The 22,237-nt window shown below is 43.3% G+C and overlaps 1 protein-coding gene across 5 annotated transcripts in view; it reads left to right on the top strand.

Annotated features, from left to right (window-relative positions):
* RFTN1 (raftlin, lipid raft linker 1) overlaps positions 1 to 22,237 on the top strand; it is a 209,978-nt gene that overhangs the window by 69,782 nt on the left and 117,959 nt on the right. For 3 of the 5 annotated variants that reach the window (XM_043595469.1, XM_043595472.1, XM_043595471.1), the window contains one exon: positions 11,373 to 11,559. In XM_043595469.1, the coding sequence (XP_043451404.1) occupies positions 11,373 to 11,559 (187 nt within the window). The remainder of the gene's footprint in view (positions 1 to 11,372; positions 11,560 to 22,237) is intronic. The other 2 variants (XM_043595470.1, XM_043595473.1) reach the window with 1 other exon arrangement.

Here is a 22,237-nt window from a genome sequence, read left to right as displayed (position 1 = left end):
AAATGCAGGTGTGGAAGCCTTTTTTAGAGTAAGAGAACTGTCTGACCCCATTCTCATTTGAGTTTTGTTGAATCTTTCGTGATGTCATATGCATAAGTATTATTTATTAAAATACATTTCCAATATATGGAGCTTTTTGTAAGTCTTACGAATGTCTTTGTGACTGTGCCACCGAACATATGGTATGTCTCCACTACAGCGAGGACAAGGAGAGTCTACTGAGTTGAATTTGCTCGTGTGTCTGGGGGTAGTGCCTTTGAACCAACAAGTTGATTTCCTTTGTGGGTAGGAGTTGTACAAAGCCCACAGAGGATAGAATTTATTCTTGCCATAAGATCTTGAAACTATTCCTGCACATGGGGCATTTTTGTGCTTTTCCAACAGTTTCCACAGTGCATTGTTTTATATATTGTTTATATTACTATATTCGGAAATTTTAAAAAATTCTCCTAAGTAAAGAGTTTATTGATATACCAGTGTGAAACTCTATTACAGAGTTGAGATCCTTGTGATAATAACTCAAGGTAAACAGAAAGAGTAGTATTCCCTTGTGCTCTGCATAAATGCCAAACTGAAGTGTGCGCGTACCCTCGGGGCACCATACTTTTTGGGAAATTTCTTTTTTTTCCATTTTGTTCTGCCTGGGGTTAAGATTCCCCATCACTCCTTGTGTATAACCACAGACTTTGCCCTGTCATTATTTGGCCATCTCCGCAAAGTGGAATTTTTATATACTTCCTTTGCTTTCATTGTCATATCAACCCTTGATTTTTCCTCTAGGTCAGAGGTATGGATCCAACTCATTTTTAAAATTGCTACTTAATAGTCTATAGTATTGGATGAGCCATAGTGTATTCATTCAGCCATTCTGCTCTTGATGGATTTCATCATGTGCACGTAGGGAAGGAATTAAAATGGCCCTCGGCTGTTTCAGACTTGAAAAAAGCACCATATCCCTTCTTGTTCCGAAAGAGCTGACTGACCGCCTGGCTCTAATGGGACTGCCCCACGAGCTGGATGGGCGAGACCGTATGTGGGGTGACGAGCCAGAGCCAGAATGTGTTTGCCGGCTCAGTGTGCTACCCATTTAAGGTGCCCCTTTGCTTTAGCCTCTTGGCTTTCAGCACACCTGAATGAGAAAGTACGAGAGCAATCACGCTTCTTAGTTGAAACTGAGAGTCCCCACAGCTCCTTGCAAAGATGCATTATTTTTCTGCTGTGCCTACTCTGAGAACTTGGCCACAGTGGCGTTGTATTTTCAGTACTGATTACTTTTATACAGAGTCTTCAGACTTTATCATAGAAATCCATATAGGGTCCCATTTACATTCTAAACAGTTTCATTTCCATATTGTTTGTACATATTCATTAGTGGCTGGTCTTGGATGCAATCAGTTTATTGTACTCTCAGAATCAAAGAGAACTACCCGGAGCGTCAGCTCTCAGGATATCGTGCTCAATTAGGAAAATGGCATAAAATATTGACAAGTAGCTTCCCTTCCGCCTCATGCTAAGCTCTCCTTGGATTTGGCATGGACCAGTTTGAATAGAAATTCTGAAGACTCGGTGATCCTTTGCTTCTCCCCTTCACCATAAAAAGTATTTTTAAGCGTGTGATATATTTTATTAATACTCCAACTTCAGTTTCTAGCCAGTTGCTTTTAATATTTGAATACCCCACTGTGAAGTCCAAGCAGCTTGAGGCCTGGTGTTTCTGGAAAAGCTTTCTTGATGAATCTTAGCCTGTGTCTTCTCTGACAAAATGGACCAGTGAGATGAGCGGGAACGCCGTCTTTTGGGTTTGATTAATGGGTACAGTCAATGGGAATTATTCAGCACTCTCCTTACAAAGTCCTAGACACTGAATTTTTTACAGTGTGATGTTGCATGTGTGTAATCCAGTGACTGCGTGTGATCCTTTGAAATGACAAGCAAGCCAATAACAACTTGATCTCCCCCTCTCCCTCCACCCTTCCCTTCACACACACCCCCACACATACACACAGACACACACACACACCCCTGTGGTCACAGCAGTCTGACAGTCTGATGCTTCACAGTCATTTGTGGTCTGGTGGCATGCACTTAAGAACTCATTTGATGAGGCCTTTGTTGCTTGGCCAACTCCTCCATGATTGGCCTGTAGAATCCTAGGTTTAAATAAGCTTTAAAAAGTGCTTTTAGTCGTACTGAGATTTTCCCCTTGACTTTATCCATGATTTAGGTAAGGTGTTAAGAGCTGTGTTTTATGAAAGCTGATTGGTGGTTGCCAGAGAGGGGAATAGGGAACTGCTTACAGGGTATGGGGGTTCCCTTTTGGGGTGAGGAGAATGTTTTAGAAGCAGAGGTGATGGTTGTACAACATTGCGAACGTACTAAACGTCACTGAATTATTCACTTTAGAATGGTTGATTTTATGTTATGTGAATTTCACCTCAATTAAAAAAAAAAAGAATAAACAGTGTTTTAGTAGTGTGGTCTCCTGAGCCTGGCTATGTTTTATTTTTTTTTCTTAAGTTTCACAAACATGAATTTATGTGGTAAGACAATGACAGAAATCTGAATTTGGAAAGCCTGAAAACGATAGTTGTAACTTATTCTTCAGATTTAGAAATGACACAGATAGAAGCCTTCGGGCTGCACACATTATTTTAAAAAATTGAATTCCTATTCTTTACCTATACAATAAAAAAAAAAACCCACATTTGAAAAATGATCGATTTTAGTGTTTCGCTAAATTGGATCTACTGCAAAGCCCAGGCAGACTGATGTTATAGAAATAACGGCCTTCAAGGAACTTTAAAAAAAAAAAAAAAAAAAAAAAGAGGGAGAGATTTGGTTGAACAGTGTCATTATCAGCTTTACCTGTGAGGGAAATTACCCGGGGGAGATGGTGTCGGTCCTCTTGTGTTTCGCTCTCTGGTATTGACAGATCCATTAGCAGATGTAATTAGAAAAGCAGAGTTGGACTTTGAATAATTAGGTTAAAGTCACAGATGATGGCTGAGCAAAATAATAGAAGCTGTTGCAGTTCAGCGTGCCGTTGCCTGCCGTACAGAGGAGAGAAATGAGTGGCGGCTTGCTGTATGCCAGTGGTTTTGTTCTTGCCTTGGAACCTGGCACTTTCCCAGCAATAAAGTTTGAAGGAGCAAAGCCGTCCCTTTGGCTCTTCTGCAGATGTCTGCAGGGCTTCTGCGGAATGTTTTTGCTAAACAAAACATAGTCATAGCAAAAACAAAATCTCCTTCATCCCAGGAGTGTTAAGAAATGTGTGGTTTTGTGGATTAGGTCCCCCCCTCCCCCCGTTTTCATTCCCCCCCTTTTTTTTTAAGTCCTGGAATAATGGTTTATTTATTTATATGGAGTTATTTTCTGAAAGGAAAACAGAACACTTATTCTAAAAGACCTTGGGACTCTCATGCCACCCAAAATACCTTTCCGGCAGTACTTTCTATATTTTGATATTTTTTTTTTAATCAAAAGCCTGTTATTGGTAATTGAGTGAGGAAAAAAAATATTTCCAAGGAATTCAAAATGTAATTATATAGTTCCCCAAAAATTATATAGTTCTAAACATTTTGTTCATCTTTACATCAGTGTAGAGGAGAGGAGAATTGGGAAATAGAGGGCTGTGTCAAATACCTGCAGGTGTATCCTTGAAAACTGATATAAATAGTGATGATGTGGGAATGAATGGAATCACAAGCTCTTCAGTATGTGACCGAGGCTTACAGCGTGCCTTGACAACGCTATGATCAGGGATAAGAAGGAGTAGGGGGCATCTATCCCCCTACATTTATCAAATGCCCCATCCAGTCTGCAACCTACCATGCCTTGGCTTTGGGCCATATGGACTTGGAAATAAAATGAGAATTACTTGCCATATCTAAAGATTAGGAGAGTTTCTATGAAGACCAAGATTTCTGAGTTCTTGAAGGTAAGAATGAGAAGTTTTGGCACCATTGGGCCCACATTCCCATTGACAATAAGCAGGCTGAAAGGCATGATACTGCCCTCTGGGTGAGAGGGGGCTTGGTATCCATTGTTTCTCCCATGGCTGTGTCTCTTGTTTGTTTGTCCATCTGGGCCCTGGCCTTGCGATCTGCCCCAGGCCCTCTACCAGGTCATGAGATAAGAGCCAGCCCCCACCCGGGCTAGTGGGAGAAGCCAGCTGGAGAACTGAGCTTTGTACAGCAGTGGCATCCAAGCCCTTGTGTGGGATGAAAACACGGCTCCCTGAGTGGGAGCACCGGGGCGTCCAGCCTGGTCCTCAGGTTTGCAGACTGACCACAGTAGATAAAAAAGACTTTGGAACTTGACAGATTGGAAAGTGGAGAGAGAGGAAAGTATGATCTTCAGATGGACATTGGGCCCTAACAGTGGCATTTCCTCAGACTGGAGTAACATTGGCCAAGAAAGCATCATCAGTGCCCCCCATCTTCAGAATATGAAGGATTATAATTAGAAATTTCAATTTTTGATGAGGTGGCTTATGGGTTCAGTCCTGGAGTGGCCTCATAAAAGCCCAGGAAGTCAAAGTAACTTCAGGTAACAGATACTGTTTTCTTTATAGCTCTCCACTAGGAAAGAGGGAACCCATTGTCCCCAGACATACTTCTTAGAATACCCCTTTTCTCTCCTATGACCGTGCAGGCATCTCTCCCCTGGAATGCCCCTCAATGTCTCCCAGGGGCAGTCAGAACAGGCAGAATCCTTTCTAATCCCTGGGATGGGCAGAAGACTGGGACCCTCAAAGACAGCAGTGATTTTTATTCGGTCATAGTGGCAACAGATTATTTTCTTGCCTCTCTATCCATCTCTCCACCCACTCGCACGTGTGGGTATTCCGTATTCCCATTTTGGCTCTAGGTTAGGGGAACTCTTTCGGTTTGCACTGCAGACATTTATTATATTATCCAGTGTCACCTTTTAATTAGGAACTGGTACGTTACTCTTCAAACTGAAATAATGAAATCATTGCATTTTAATGCTGGAAGTTCCTTTCAGAATTGCCTCTCCAGGGTCTTCATTTTATAAACAACAGACCCAGGAGATGGGGTGGGAGTTAGATGACTTGTCCAAGGTTACATAATTTGTAAACGAAGTCAGGCAAATCTCACAAAACAAAAATAATGGAGAGGTTATCCGGGTGGGTGGGGTGAGAAAGAGACCAAGAGGCTACAATTGGTATGTCCATCCACACAGAGAAGTCATTCCTTTCTTTATTTTTCTAGTAATAATAGTGGGGGATTGGTCAGTATATAAGAACTAGGGTTTTTCTGAAGGTTAAGGTTCAAACAGAAACAAGAAATTAAGGCCTTTAATCATATTTACAATAAGAGCCTGGTTTTATTTTATTGCAATGAGATTGTTGAGATTAATTTTTATTTGTTTTTTAACCATGAAGCTAAACTTACTTTGACAGCATGCATACCAAAAATTAAAGCCATAAAATTGCTGAGTTTTGACAAGAGATACATCTTTAGATTTTAAGATAAAAATTTTAAAGATACTATGTTTTATTCAGGAAGCATTTAACTATAAAGTGGTTGATCGCCCAGTGTTTTGAGTGCACTGATTTGCAAGCCTGGAGGGTAAGGGGTGTGGGTGGAAATGGGAAACAATTTAGTGGCCCAGCACCGTACTGTCATCACCAGCCTCAGTTGACCTATATCCCTGACCAACTCCCCACCCACCACTGCCAGCACCACTGAGAATGATACTTTGGAGCTTTATCCGTTACACACACATCATCCCGTTTGATTCTTACAGCCGCTGTACGATGTCATTATCTCCATTTTTTAAACAAGGAAACCGTGTGTTCACATGCCCAGGATTATCGCCAGGGAGGAATGTAGCTGGAATCCCAAATTTTCCAAACGTACGGACTGCTTTTATTTCTTTTTATTAGAGCGTGATGCATAAGGGGGAACAAATACATAAATTATCAGAATCTTAGCAAAGGCTTATTTTATTACAGCAGTAAGAGCTTGAAATACTTGGCGCGTTCACAAAACACCACCCTGTGGAGACTGGCTGAGTGGGAGGGTCTCATACTGGTTGACTCACAGATGCTCTTCCTACACAATCTTATCAGAGAGGAGGGGAGCTTAGTGCTGCCTAGCATTTTGGGGTTTGATCGCTGTCGTGAAGTTACCCACCCCAAAAGGCCTGCCCTCCTACCAAAAGTCCATTACGTTTTGCAGATGAAACCACAGGCATCTGTGCCACACACGGTTATGCTCGTTCAGTTCGGTTGCTTTGTAATCTCTTGATAGCAGAAGAAACCTGCCCCTGTTCCCTTGACACCCTACATAACAGACCTGCTCCTGTCATTTGCAGGGCCCAGGAGAAAAAGTGCAAGACATGTTGGGCCTGAGCCAGCACTAGGGTGAGGCGAGGGAGGCAACATTTTTATTTAAAAAAATTTGTTTAATGTTTATTTATTTTTGAGAGAGAGAGAGAGAGACAGAGTGCGAGTGGGGGAGGAGCAGGGAGAGAGGGAGACACAGAATCTGAAGCAGGCTCCAGGCTCTGACCGTCAGCACAGAGCCCGATGTGAGGCTCAAACTCACGAACTGCGAGTTCATGACCTGAGCTGAAGTCAGACGCTTAACCGACTGAGCCACCCAGGCGCCCCGAGAGGCAACATTTTTTAAAAAGACAAGATCAGTAACAGTGTGGTGCTAAGCCGTATTGGAGCTTGAGGCAAAAGAAAAAATCAATAATACTGATCCTGTATTTATTAAAATTTTGGATATTTTGTTTGTTGTAGACTTCTTGCATGAATTTTCACTTTGTAACATATTGCATTAAATTTTTATTGATCTTTCTTACTGAGTTTTTGGTGCCCCCTAAATTTTGCGGCTGTGGGGGTGTCTCCCTGCCCTCCCTTGGGCTTGCGGATGCACACATTGGGGCACCATCCACCCTTGCTGCAGATTGGAGAAGCCTGTCCAATCCCCCAAAGTGGGCCCTGGGCTCTAAGGGCAGAGAATTCCAGGGTCTTGGCTGTGGGAAGTTGGGCTATGGATGACAGGTGGGTACGTGTCCCTAGGTCCACTGTTTCCTTGCCCTCAGAGAGGAGAGGAGAGTGGTTGGAGGAGGGCCAAAGGAACCCTCTGGACAGTAGCTCTCAGCCTCAGAGTCTCTTGGAGGGCTTGGGAAGGTACAGATCAAACAGACTCTGATTCAGCAGGTCTGAGGTGGGGCCCCAAAGTCTCCATTTCTAATGTGCTCCTCCGTGCTGCTGCTGGTGGGTCAAGGAGCACACTTTAGAGCAGGGATCCACGGTGGGGGTCTCCTGGCCTGGGTCTAAGAAGTTGCTTGACAGATTTCTGTGCGTGGAATTCAGATTTCTGTGCGCGGAGTTCGGAGGGGCTCAGCGTTCTTTACCAGACTTGTCTTCAGATCTTTGGTCGAGCAGCATGTCCAGAATGTACCGTTCAAGGGAAAAGATGTCATACTTTTCTGCTTTCCTGGCCAATCTTTGCTTTGTCACTGTTATTAATGAAGGTTTCTCCAGGATGCTGGGCACTGCTTTAGAGTGAATCATTGCTATAGATTTTTTTTTTCCTGTAAATTTCTTGCATGATGTATGGAAATGAGAGCCACAGTGGCTGATGTTAAGTAGTGCTCTTAAGTACCCCTAGATTTGTTTTTAAGATTGTGTTTTAAGGGGCGCCTGGGTGGCGCAGTCGGTTAAGCGTCCGACTTCAGCCAGGTCACGATCTCGCGGTCCGTGAGTTCGAGCCCCACGTCGGGCTCTGGGCTGATGGCTCAGAGCCTGGAGCCTGTTTCCGATTCTGTGTCTCCCTCTCTCTCTGCCCCTCCCCCGTTCATGCTCTGTCTCTCTCTGTCCCAAAAATAAATAAACGTTGAAAAAAAAAATTAAAAAAAAAATAAATAAAATAAAATAATGTGTTATTTTAAAACACAATCTTTTTTTTGAGACAGAGCATGAACGGGGGAGGGGCAGAGAGAGAGGGAGACACAGAATCGGAAACAGGCTCCAGGCTCTGAGCCATCAGCCCAGAGCCCGACGCGGGGCTCGAACTCACGGACCGCGAGATCGTGACCTGGCTGAAGTCGGACGCTTAACCGACTGCGCCACCCAGGCGCCCCTAAAATAGCACATTATTTTAAAAAATACATAAAGAACTTTCAGATAATGTTTTTACATATAAATCAGAAAATTTTAAATGTCTTATCAACCCTCCACCCAATGACCCTGATGGATGGTAACAGTACCTACTGCAAGTACAAAAGAAAGTAAAAGCCACCTTTCCATCCTTCCCTCTATTCTCCAGCCCTTTTCTCCAATATTCATATTTTTGTGATTTCTTTCAGAAAAAAAAATTTATTCTGAAAAAGATTATCTCTCTATTTTTATACAAGACTAGCATAGGATAAACACTTGACACCTTGCCTCCTAACTTAATAATTTATCTTGGACACATTGCCATCAGCACATAACAGACTTACCTTAATCTTGTTAAATAGCCCATAGGATTCATCACTGGGTGTCCCAGTGTTTATTTAACCAGCTCTCCAATGAAGAACTACTTGGTTCCACGTTTTTGCTATGTGAACATATCTGTAGTATCTTTGTCCATAAAGCCTGAAAAACATCTAGGAGTCCAGCCATAGATGCAGGATCCGGTAGTGGGGTTGTTGGACAAAGGGTGTGTGTACTTTTAGGTTGGAAGGCAAGCATCATATTCCCCTTCAAAAAAGTTTACCCGATCAACCATGATGAGCATGCCTGTTTCCCCAACATTCTTGCCCACAATGGATAGCATAGAAGTAAAAAAGCAAAAAATTCTATTATTCCAATAGCAATATTAGTAGAAATAAACTTGTTAAGTGTACAATATCTATGTGAAGAAAACTTTAATAAGTGCCTGAAGGACCCCAAAGAAGTCTTGAATAAACAAAAATTATGCCTTGTTCTTGGATGGGAACTTGTAATATGATGAAAATATCCATTCTCCCTCAGTTAAGCTATAATTTGAACATGATCCAAAAATAATATCACTAGGAGTTGGGTTTTTTTTTTTTTTTGGAAGGAAGTTTTGATGAGCTGATTTAAAAGATGATTTAGAAAAAAAAAAAATAACAGACAAGAAGATTCAGAAACTAAACAGGAAGATAAGAAGTTTCAGGAAATAGCCTGACCAGATATTAAAATGTAACGTTAAAATTGTTAAAATAGATAAGTAGAGGACAATCATAAACTTGAATATATTCAGGAATATAATATATGATAAAGGTAGCATCTCAAACTAATGGGAAAAAATGGATAAACATGGGGGGGGGTAGAATATTGAATTCATATTGAATAAATTCCAAACTGGATCAAAGATTCATATCCAAAAAAATGAAATATGTAGTAGCAGGAGAATCGTTTTATAATACCAGATGTCTCTGCTCTGATACAAAACTCAGAAGTCATCGAAGACAAGATTGAGAAATTCCACTTCATAAAAAAAAAAAAATTCCTCATGACAAGACCCACTTTATGCAAAGTCAAAAAACGAACAATAAATTGGGAACAGTATTTGCAAGTGATATCACAAATAAGAACTAAATCTCCTAATGTATAAAGAGTTTCTACAAACCTATAGAAAAAAGGACCAATAACCCAACAGAAAACTAGGGCAAAGATTATAGTTAACAGAAAAGGCGAAACAGACAGTATTTAAAACATGACATGTTAGGGGCGCCTGGGTGGCGCAGTCGGTTGAGCGTCCGACTTCAGCCAGGTCACGATCTCGCGGTCCGTGAGTTCGAGCCCCGCGTCAGGCTCTGGGCTGATGGCTCAGAGCCTGGAGCCTGTTTCCGATTCTGTGTCTCCCTCTCTCTCTGCCCCTCCCCCGTTCATGCTCTGTCTCTCTCTGTCCCAAAAATAAATTAAAAACGTTGAAAAAAAAATTAAAAAAAAAAAAACATGACATGTTCAATAAAAAAAAAAAAATACAAGTTACATAATGAGAGAAATACAGATTACCACCACAGGGATCATTTTTTCACTATGAGATTTGCCAGGGCAAAGAAAAAGAAATACCTTTGTACATCACTGGGGGGAGGGGGGGGAGGTGGTAAATCCATGTTACCCTGTGGAAGAAATCTGGCAATATCTGAGAAAATTACAGTGCATTTATCTTTGGTCTAGCAAATTCCTAGGTATGGAATTCCTAGGTATGATGTATTATACATGAGCACATGTGAAATTACGTAGGAGCGTAATTTTCGTCAGCATTACTTATAAAAGCAAAAGTTTGATTAATCTGTGGTACATCATACAAAGGAACACTGTTCATCTGTAAGAGGATGAAGAAGAATTCTGTGTGCTACTACTGAATGCTTTCTAAGCAAAGTATACTGTCAATTGATAAAAATTAATAAAAAATGAAATGTGTAACACTATGCTACCATTTGTATAAAAAGAGAGGGAGACATATAGACTTTACTTGTGTATGAATTCAGCAATTGTTAATGTGTATACAAAAAATGGATAATACTGATTGCCTTTAGGGAGAAAGCCTGAAGGGGGACCGGGCTGGGGTGTATACTTTCAATTGTGTATATGCTTACAGCTTTTGATTTTTGAATCTTGTCTGTCCTTCTCAAAGAATTGTTTTAAATCCAAATCTTAAAATAATTCCGTAGGTGAAAAATACTTGTTTTGATATTCATAATTCTAATGTTGAGTTAATGTGAGTGTTTTTTCAAATATTGACTAGCTTTTTGTGTCTAATTTTAGGCAATTGCCTATTCGTATTTTTCCTCCTCCCTCCCTCCCTCCCTCCCTTCCTAACTTCCTTCCTCCCTTCCCCCTTTTCCTCTTTCTTTCTTTCTTTCTTTCTCTCTTTCTTTCTTTCTTTCTTCCTGTAGTTTCTTTGCAAATTAAGGAAATTACCTCTTTGTCTTAAGTGTCACAGAAATTTGTTCCAGTTTGTCTTCTGACTTTGTTAATACTGCTTTTTGCCACCTGGAAATTTTATATTTGCGTGCAATTTCATTTTTTCCTCCTCCTCTTTTCTTTTCTTTTCTTTTCTTTTCTTTTCTTTTCTTTTCTTTTCTTTTCTTTTTTAATTTTGGAGGGGATGGAAATGACTCTTCCAATATGACCTCTGAGAAGACTGACTTCTAGGTTTAAGACATCTAGTCAGCCATGCCTTGAGAGGACTTGGGAAATAACCTGCTGCTTTAAGTTCTCTTTGAAGGCAGTAGTTAAGACAGGAGTAAACTCACTCTTAGCAAGAGGTGACCTGGAGGTCTCTGCAAGGGCAAGGGGAGAGGGACTTGGGTGGGGGAGAGCGGGCAGTTTTGTTGGGTCCCTGATGAGCCTCTCCTCTCTCCATCTACAGCAGAGCTCCCGAGGTCCTCAGCAGTGAGGCTGGCCTCCCTGCACGACCTGCCCGCCCAGCTCCTGGAACTGTATCAGCAAGGCTTCTCACTAGTGGCCCTGCACCCCTTCGTGCAGCCAACCCACGAGCGGGAGAAAACACCCCTAGAGCACATCTTCAGGGCCATCCTGATCAAGAAAACTGATAGGTAAGTCTTCTGAGGGTCAATGGTTAGCTTAGCATTACGAGGCTGTTGCGTGTTGAATGGAGGAGGGAAAGTGAGAAGACGAGGGGTGGAGAATATATTTGAAATTTGCATGACGTTCTCAGGGCCTCTGCCCTCTGACAGGTAAGGCAAAGTGTTAGACAACCAGAGAGGAGTTTCATAGTGTCCTGTGACTGTCCACGCCTGACTCCGTGTCACATCCTGTCCCTCCTTTAATTTATTGGATTACACTCCACTAGAAAAATGCCTCCTCTGAAGAGGTGTACTCCCAGAATGATGTAGCTGGTAAAAGCATCATACTATTAATCTCAAATGCATGGCTGCAAAACACAGTATTTTTTTTTTAAGTTTATTTATTTGTAGGGGCGCCTGGGTGGCTCTGTTGGTTCAGTGTCTGACTGTTGTTTTTGGCTCAGGTAATGATCTCACGGTTTGTGAATTCCAGCCCTACATCAGGCTCTGTGCTAACAGTGTGGAGCCTGCTTCAGATTCTGTGTCTCCCTCTCTGTCTCTGCTCCTCCCCGGCGTACTCTCTCTGTCTCTCTCTCTCAAAAATAAATAAATTTTTTAAAAAGTTTGTTTGTTTATTTACTTATTTATTTATTTTGAGAGAGACAGAGACAGCAAGAGTTGGGGGGGTGGAGGGGGCAGAGAGAGAGAGAGAAAATCTCAGGCAGGGCTCAAACCATGAAGCCATGAGATCATGACCTGAGCTGAAACCAAGTGCCAGATGCTTAACCAACTGAGCCACCCAGGCTCCCCAAAATTATTTTTTTAGAGGCTATATGCAAACTTAATACCTTCCTCAAAACTGTAGAGATATTGGATATTTTAAACTTACCATAAGTTCTGTCAGTCACTAGGGAGGAGAAACAAAAGCCACTTGAATCAAGTGCTGTGATTGATTTGGTCTTCATTTTGATTTTCAAGACTTTGAGGATGTTTTCCAGTATGGCTTGCCCAGCTGAATGCTTATTCTTATGCTCTTATTGGGTCTAATTAGGCAAAGAGAGGTTGAGGTTGGTTTCTCAAAAGGAGCAGTATTAATTTTAAGTGATTTTTTGTTTTTAACAACAAAGGTGGGATAGTAAACACGTTACGTTTTTGTGCTTCATTGTGAAATAAAGTCTGGCGAGAGGAATCAGATCTGTCCTTTGGCCAACTATCATGGGAGGAATGATGACATGAGGTATAGTTTAAAAAGCGAGAGGGCAGAGTGACTGCTTCTCTTTCTCTCTGCCTGGAAGATAGACACCTGGCTAGTGAGCTCACCAAGGCCAGCTGTGAGGCAGAGGGCTGAGAGACTAAGATGGGCTCCTCCTTCCTGGCCAGTAGAGTTCATTTCTTCATGGCTGATCAAGCTCTGGGCTCTTAGTCAGAGTCAACATGCATTAGAGTTTGAAGTGAGAGATGGCAGGCACCTTTGCTAATGTCCAGAATTACCATGGTTTGTGTAGAGTAAAACTTTTCTCAAGTCTGTCTTTTCTGAGTATTGGCTTCTTTATGTCAATTTGCTGTATATCTGGGTCAGTCACAAGAGAGCGTTGTTCTGGGAGCCATAGTGGTTTTAGGTTCCACTGACACATAGGATATGCCTGATTATTTATAGGTCCCTTGTACCAAGGGTTCACTGTGTGCCGGGCTTTATAGGTGTCATTTCATTCCCGTAAGCAGCCTTTGAAACAGGTACTTTTTTTCTTTCCATTTTAACGGTAAGGAAGCTGAGGCCCAGGCGTTGACTTCTTTGTCAAGGTCACACAAATGGCAGCAAGCAGAGCTCTGACTGGTCCCAGGCAGGCTGACTCCCAGACCTGCATCTGAACCCTGATGTGAGGTACCTGAGGTGTTCCTGCACCCAGGATTCTTGTGGACAACTCCTTCCCAACAAAAGTGGGGGAGATACCTTTGATTTTTAGATGAAGTAATTTCATCATTCCACCTTCCTCCATTTTTACCACTCAATAATCTCAAAGAAGTCAGAATTTCAGAAAGGAAACAAAATAAAACCAACCTACCATGTACCTTCCAGGTTACACAAGGCATACACTGGGCATCAGTGTTTCTGTTCCTTACCTCATGCCACTGGCCTTGATGTTTAGAGGGGAAAGTCCACTTTGGTCAGGTCACAAGAGCATCCCTCTTGTGTAATTCCACTGTCAGGGATTTGCCATGAAGTCAGCACATCATAAATGAATTTGACTCTAAATGTGAAGATATGTTTTTTTTTTGGTTTTTTTTTTTGGTTTTTTTTTTTTCCTGCTGTGGAGTACTGCCTCTCAAACTTTGATGTGCCTCCTGTGAATCTCCAGGGATATTGTTCAAGTGCAGGTCTGGAGGTGGGCCTGGGACTCTGCATTCCTTTCTCTTTTTTTTTTTAATGTTTATTTATTTTTGAGAGAGAGAGAGAGAGAGAGAGAGACAGAGCATGAGCCGGGGAGGGGCAGAGAGAGAGGGAGACACAGAATCTGAAGCAGGCTCCAGGCTCTGAGCCGTCAGCACAGAATCTGACGCGGGGCTCAAACTCACAAACCACAAGATCATGACCTGAGCCGAAGTCGGACGCTTAACTGCTTAAGCCGACCGAGCCACCCAGGCGCCCTGAGACTGCATTTCTGACACATTCCTAGATGGTATCCATGCTGCTGGTCCATAGATCACACTTAGAGCAGCAAGGGTTAGAGGACCTGACTAATTCTTATCCCACTCAGTGCCTGACAGTCACCTGCATTCCTGGGGATTGCCCCTTCACTGCCAGGGAGAGTTTTGAGAACTGGAAAAGATGAGAAGGAACATGCTTGTGGTTGGAGGGCCTGTGCTCTATGCTGACCTGGCTGTCAGTGAGTGCTGTAGTGTCAGGGGCACATTTGTAGATTTTTCTGGTACTAAATGATTTCCAAGGCCCGAACTTACTCTCAATTATCTGATCAGATGAAGTGGGTGAGAAAGCTCCTCTTAAGGATGAAGAACCCTCACTTTGGGGAATAGTCCATTATCAGCCAGTGGTGGAGCTGAAGTGTTCAAGAGGGTTTTTTTTACTTCCACTGAGGACAGTCCCTGAGCTAATGAACTTACTTTCCAGAAAAGGAAAATGGGTCAAGCTATTAAGAAGAATGAGACACGGGTGTGCTTGAGGGTTTTTAAGTAAGAGAAGATGGCATTCTCCTTGGGTTCGAGTTCACTCTGGTCTACAGTGCCTGGACCACCTGCCTGGATGACTTTAAGGAACATTCCAGGTTCTTAACAAGCAGAATCAGAGCAAGAAATTCCTTGGATAACTTTGTGCTGCATCTTTGAAGCTGCTCCCACCCCCACCCTGTCGTGTTTGTTTTTTTAAAGGAAATTGCTAAAGCCATGGTAATGACAGTGGTAATTTGCCATTCTCTTGGCAAAAATGACAGAATTTCCCCCACATCCATTCCCCATTAGTATTGGGTGGGAGGAGTGGGGGTGAGAAGCAGGATCATTATAGGATATCGTTTTAAAGGACAGGCATTTTCTCATAACAAACACAATAACCATGTGTGTTTGCAACTGAGAAAAGACACCACACTATTAAAAACAAACAAACAGGGGCACCTGGGTAGCTCCATCGGCGAAGTGTCCCCTAGACTCTTGATTTCAGCTCAGGTCACGATCTCAGGGTTCATGAGACTGAACTCTGCTCAGGCTCTGTGCTGGCAGCCCAGAGCCTGCTTAGGATTCCCTCTCTCTCTCTCTCTCTCTCTCTCTCTCTGCCCCTCCCCCACTTGTGCTATAAACAAACAAACAAACAAACAAAACCCAATGGAGCTTTTCCTGTACCAGTAGGGAGTTTATGTAGTAGAAATGAAACAAAGGAAGTACATGATTAATCTTTAATAAAGACAGTTAAAATGATATTTTTCATAAAGTCTGCCAAAGTTCTGACAGCTGTAGATGCTGTTAAATGAAGTAATTTAGGTCTCAAAGATGAAGTAAATGCCTGGTTAATATTTTTTCTAAGCGGACCATCTTGATAGAGCTGTAGGTAAACTTTTTAGAGTACCATCAGTCCAAATCAAGTTCATTTGCAAGAATTACCATGGGATGACTACTTGAAACTTGGATATGAATCTTAATACGTTTGAAAGGTGAACATAGGGGCGCCTGGGTGGCGCAGTCGGTTAGGCGTCCGACATCAGCCAGGTCACGATCTCGCGGCCCGTGAGTTCGAGCCCCGCGTCAGGCTCTGGACTGATGGCTCAGAGCCTGGAGCCTGTTTCCGATTCTGTGTCTCCCTCTCTCTCTGCCCCTCCCCCGTTCATGCTCTGTCTCTCTCTGTCCCAAAAATAAATTTAAAAATGTTGAGAAAAAAAAAATTAAAAAAAAAAAGAAAGGTGAACATAATGTTTTTAGCAAATAACTGGCCTTTGGGATCTGCAGCCAGACCAGGAAAAAGAATAGAACCATGCAAGCTTGCACTCATATCACTCCCTCACTCCCTCATTCGTTTGCAAACACTCACTGAACGCGTATTCTTTGTAAGGTTTTTTCCTAGGAGCTCCACTTGGTGGGGAGGTAGAAGATGCGAGGTTCAACTGGACACGGAGCTTGCCTTCCAGATCCCTGCGATTTAACTGAGAAAATAGGGGGCACCTGGGTGGCTCAGTCAGTTAAGTGTCTCAACTCTTGGTTTCAGTTCAGGTCATGATCTCATAGCCTGTGAGTTCAAGCCCCACATCAGGCTCCAGGCTGACAGCACAGGGCCTGCTTGGGATTCTCTCTCTCCCCCCTTCTTTCTCTCTCTCTCTCTCTCAAAATAAATAAATACACTTAAAAAACAACTGAGAAAATAAGGCATGCCATGGGAGTTTGGAAAAAGAAGTCATCTCCTGCTGGAAAGGAAACCAAGGAAGTGTTTCTGGAAGAAAGAGCTTTTAACGTGGTCCTGATTTCTTTGGGGCAAAAATAGGAGTAATGTGCAAGAGGTAGAGGAGTGTATTTAAATCTTATAATGAAATGTTTTCTCGTGGAGTTTGGATAATTTGTGAGCATCATTGACAGTCTAACTGGATCATTAATGAGTTTTTCCAAAGGCTCAGCACAGTAGTATTTCTCTGAGCCCTATACCATTTTGACAAACCTTACTTAAATCCACGGAAGATTGCCTGATCTTTTTTCTTGAAAATTCTGATAACCACCCTTTCATTTTAAGATGTCAGGCCAACCCATACACCTAAGTACAAATTGTTCTTGATCCTAGGTGTGTTGAATTTACTTTGAAAACTGACTCAAGAATGAATAGCTGAATACGGAATATTTAATGAATAAGTAGAAAGAGAATTTGTACTCTTTCTCAAAGCTCTTTCTTTGGAACACTTAGTGATTTTTAACGGACGGTATAGTTAGTATAGTTTCATTCACTGAATTCTAAATACAATTAAGTTGTCCTTCAATTTTGGGGGGCAGCTTTCCTTAGAATGAGTTGCCAAAGATCTCAAAACTTGCCGGCTAAGAGAAGTCACTTATTACAATGTCACTTCTGGTATTTCGTGAATATGGGTTTAATTCTGGGTCATTTTATGGTTGTAGACATGAGTACAAAAACACATTGTGCTGCCCCATTTTTCAGCTGCTGAATTGTCATTGTTCACACGTAGAGCCATGATTGAAGCCATTTGGGTCCAGGTCCCCTGGGATCTTGCCTTATATGGTACAGAGGACCACAAACATTGGTGAATTCTGTCCACATTCATCAGGTGCCCTTTGGTCTAGGGTGAGGGGCTGGGGCACACAGCCAGGCGCCGCTAATGCAAAGGGTGGGATTCGGAAACCCTTGTGGAGGGTGGAAAATGCATCTAATGAACACTGCCCTTAGGAAAAAAAAAAAAAAAAAAAAAAGGAAACTACCTTTGAGAATCTCTATCAGCCCACGAAGTAATACTGGAGCATTTCTCTACCTGATCTGTGCATGTTTTCCTGCAGGACTAGACTAGATGGGTGTCTCCTACAGTGAACCCCGTGGGGAAGTAAGTTGGTTCCGTGTAGAAGGAGCCTTCGTTAGAATCACACCTGGGGACAGGGGGGTGAGGTGCTTGCACCTGCAGAGGCAGAGGCGTTTGTGGGAACCCGGGTGGAGGGAAAGGTCTCCGCGCCTCGCCTCCCGGCTCACATCCATTCTGGGACACATCTGCCTGTTGAGAACAATTGGGCCGTTTTAAGTGGTAAACAGGCCTGTCCTTCAGTCAGATTTCTCTGAGATAAACGTGTGAGATAATAGCTTCACTATGCAAAGGTGGCTCTAAAGAGCTCTCAAAAAACTTCTCTGCTGGGCTGGGAGTTGTCAGATATATATGCAAATTATGTGAATGCCCAGCTAAATCAATAGGTCTTGGTTTTCACCTCTCACCCGGAATTTATTAATGGAGTTGCTTTAGAAAAGGAGGCTCTGTGGCTCCCATTTGCTCTGGGTCTGGAATGATGGGTGGATTTAAATTTTTTTTTTAATTTATTTTTAAGAGAGAGACAGAGTGTGAGCAGGGGAGGAGCAGAGAAAGAGGGAGACACAGAATCTGAAGCAGCCTCCAGGCTCTGAGCTGTTAGCGCAGAACCCACTGCCGGCCTCACACTCACAAACTGTGAGATCATGACCTGAGCCGAAGTCGGATGCTTAACCACTGAGCCACCCAGGTGCCCCGATGGGTGGATTTGAACAGGGAAACAAGTGGTGAGATGGGTCTCCCAGGCAGGCGGACTGGTTCTGGAAGAGCCAGAACCCAGAAAAGCAGACCGGGGATGGTGTGGGGTGACCAGAGCACGAGGTCAGAGGGAAGCAGGGAGAAGAGGCATGAGAAGCACAAGGGCCTGGATCAGGAGGCTTCCAACAGCTGGGCTAAGAAGTTTGAATTTACCCTGAGGTCCGTGGGGAACCGTTGCAATAGTTTTGTTTTATTTTGTTTTGTTTTGTTTTGTTTTGTTTTGTTTTGTTTTGGAGGAGCAACCCTTAGAGACGTGCTGAGTTTTCAAAGTGTAAGAGGCGAAGGAAAAGAAAACTAAGAAAAAAGAAAAAAAAAAAAAACAAACCTAAGAGGGAGAAAAAAGGAGGCTGTCAGTTATGGAGGGAGCCGGATGGTAACTGAAGTAGGCTGAGATGGATGGGAGATGTGTCTGATGGGAGGAAATAGTGGATTTTAACATTTAGCTGAAAAGGGAGAGCATGAGGGTAGAGGAAGAATCGAGATACGAGTGCAGTTTTGACTCTGAGTGACCCGGAGGGGTAACTGGAGGAGGGGGGCATGGGGACGAGAAAGGGCTGTGTCTTCGTGGGGTTTCCCAGAAACAGATCCTGAGAGGATCAAGGAAGTGTTCCCAGGAAGCCTCGGTTAGAAGTGGGGACGCGGGACGGGGAAGGGAAGGAAGCCTGCAAGAGTACGATGTCAACCTTGGCCTGATTCGGCAGGAAGCAGCGAGTGTACCTTGAGGCTGGGGAAGCGGCTTCCGTACTCCTGCACCGAGGAGCCCTTTGCCGCGAGCCACCCTAAACACTTCCAGATCCAGGGCACATCCCGGAGAGGCAGTCACGATAGCCGAGGAAGACCTGGAACGTGCAGATCCTGGGGGGACGCACAGAACCAAGAGGGGCTTTGGGGGGCATCCGGGTGCGTATGCGCAGCTTCCACCGCAGAAGGAATGTGAATGGCATCAGTTAGGTCGCATCGTGCTTGCGGGCAGTTGCCGGTGGCAGGATGTCCACTGGCAGGTGTGTGCTGGGCGGTCAGGAGCCAGGAGAGAAGTCTGAGCTGAGTGAGGTCATGGGAAGCTGTGTGAGGCCGCGGGAAGCCCATGAGGACGGGCCCACTGCTGCGTCGCTGACTGAGCCCAGCCTGTCGTGGTCCCCATTCCCTACACCAGATGCCTCTGGTAATTCTTAGAAAAGACGCAGTGGCTTGCCGAAAGCCGCGCTAAGTGAGCTGCTCTGTTCCAAATTGACCATATGCTTGGAGTCTGAGAAGTTTTTCCTCTCAGACCGCATCAGCAAGCTGTACTCCCAAGCACTTACGAGCAGCCCAGATTGCTGGATGAGTCAGCTCTGGCCGCCCAGTGTCAAGTGATGCAGTGAGAGATGATACTTTTGGCTTTTTGCTGTTTTATTTCCAGGAAAGCAAATATCAGAAAGTGCCCAGCCTTTACCCCTTACTCCTTGTTGGGGGCTGGGAATCTGAAATCCTGAAGACTGACTTTTTTTTTTTTTCCCCCTAAGACAGGGCTAGCAAACTGAGATGCCTCCAGGGGCCAGGATCTTGGGTTGGGGCTCCTGGGTATCAGAGAACCACTGCCTCACTCTGCCCTGTTGTTGCCAGGTGTCACTAGATCTTGTCCGTTTTCTTGAGAAAAGCCAGAAATCTGGATTTTTACATGAAAACTTCCCTTTTTTCAAGATTGCCTCACTTTTCCCAAATACAGGCATACCTTGCTTTATTGCGCTTCTCAGATACTACATGTTTTACAGATTGAAGGTTTGTGGCACTCCTGTGTCACGCAAGTCTGTTGGTGCCATTTTCCCCAACAGCTGCTCACTTCATGGCTCGGTGTCACAGTTCGGTATTTCTTGCAATATTTCACACTTTTTCATTACCACTATGTTTGTTATCATAGACTGTGGTCAGTGATCTTCGACGTTACTGTTGTGATTGTTTTGGGACACCACAAAACACACTCATGTAATAAGACAGTGAACTTAATAGATCAAGGTGTGAACTGGCCGCCCCACCAACCAGCCATTCCCCCATCTCTGTCCCTCTCTTGGAGCCCCCCTATTCCTGGAGACACAGCAGTATTGAAATCAGGCCAGTTAATAACTCTGCAATGGCCTCTAAGTGTTCATGTGAAAGGAAGGGTCACACATCTCTCACTTTTAATCAAAAACTAGAAATGAGGAAGCTGAGGAAGCCATGTTGAAAGCCAACATAGACTGAAAACTAGACCTAACTAACACACAGTGAGCCAAGCTGTGAATGTGAAGGAAAGTTCTTGAAGGAAATTAGAAGTGCTGCTCCAGGGACCACATGAATGATAAGAAAGAGAAACAGCTTCATTGCTGCTAAGGAGAAAGTTTCAGTGGTTTGGAGAGAAGAGCAGACCACCCACAACATTCCCTCAAGGCAAAGTCTAATCCAGAGCAAGGTCCTAACTCTCTTCCATTCTATGAAGGATGAGAGGTGAGGAAGCTGCAGGGGAAAAGTTTGAAGCCAGCAGAGATTGGTTCATGAGGTTTAAGGAAAGAAGCCTCCTCCTTAGCAGAAGGCGGCAAGATGAAGCAGCAGGTGCTGATGGAGAAACTGCAGCAAGTGACCCAGAAGATGTGGCTGAGACAGTGCATGAAGGTGACTACAATAAACAGATTTTCAGTGGAGACAAAGCAACCTTCTATTAGAAGAAGATGCCAACTAGGACTTTCATAGCTGGAAAGAAGTCATTGCCGGGCATCCAAGCTTCAAAGGACAGACTGACTCTCTTGTTAGGAGCTAATATAGCCAGTGACCTTAGGTTGAGGCCAATGCTCATGGAAAATTCTGAATATCCTAGGTCCCTTAAGAACTATGCGAAATCTACTCTGCCTGTGCTCTGTACATGGAACACCAAAACCTGGATGATAGCTCATCTGTTTTCAACATGGTTTACTAAATATTTTAAGCCCACTACTGAGACCCATTGCTGAGAATAAAAGATTCCTTTCAAAATATTACTGCTCATTGACAATGCACCTGGTCATTCAAGACCTCCGATGGAGACGTACAATGAGATTAATGTTGTGTCTGTGCCTGCTAACAACATCCATTCTGCAGCCTATGGATCAAGAAGGAATTTCGACTTTCATGTCTTATTATGTAACAAATACATTTTGTAAGGCTCTAGCTGCCATAGATAGTGATTCCCCTGATGGATCTGGGAAAAGCCAATGGAAAACATTCTGGAAAGGATTCACCACTCTAGATGCCCTTAAGAGCATTCGTGATTCATGGAAACAGATCAGAATATCGATTAACAGGAATTTGGAAGAAGTTGATTCTAGTACTCATGGATGACTTTGAGAGGTTCAAGACTTCAGTGGGGGAAGTCACTGCAGATGTGATGGAAACAGCAAGAGAACTAGAATTAGAAGTGGAGTCTAAAACTGTGACTGAATGGCTGCAATCTCATGATAAAACTAACGGATGGGAACTTGCTTCTTATGGGTGAGCAAAGAAAGTGGTTTTTTGAGATGGAAACTTCTCCTGGTGTAGATGCTGGGAAGAGTGTTGAAATAACAACAAAGGACTTGGAATACCACATAAACTTAGTTGATAAAGCAGCAGCAGGGTTTGAGGGGATTGACTCTGATTTGAAAGAAGTTCTGTGGGTAAAATACTATCAAACAGCATCAGCTGGTCAGTCAGCAACCATCAACATGGAGGCAAGACCTTCCACCAGCAAAAAGATTAGGACTAACTGAAAGATTAGGACCATCAGATGAGGGTCAGCATTGTCTAGCAGTAAGTATTTTTAATTAAGGTATTTTGTGTTTTTGAACGTAATGATATTGTACACTTAATGAACTACAGTATAGTGTCAGCATAACTTTGCTATGCAAAAAATTCATTTGACTTGCTTTATTGCACGAGTTACTTTATTGCAGCGGTCTGAAACCAAATCTGCAGTATCT

This window comes from Prionailurus bengalensis, chromosome C2, assembly GCF_016509475.1.
Source record: "Prionailurus bengalensis isolate Pbe53 chromosome C2, Fcat_Pben_1.1_paternal_pri, whole genome shotgun sequence".
Classification (NCBI taxonomy): domain Eukaryota; kingdom Metazoa; phylum Chordata; class Mammalia; order Carnivora; family Felidae; genus Prionailurus; species Prionailurus bengalensis.
Note: the sequence above shows the minus strand (reverse complement) of the source record. Positions and strands in the feature narration are given on the sequence as shown.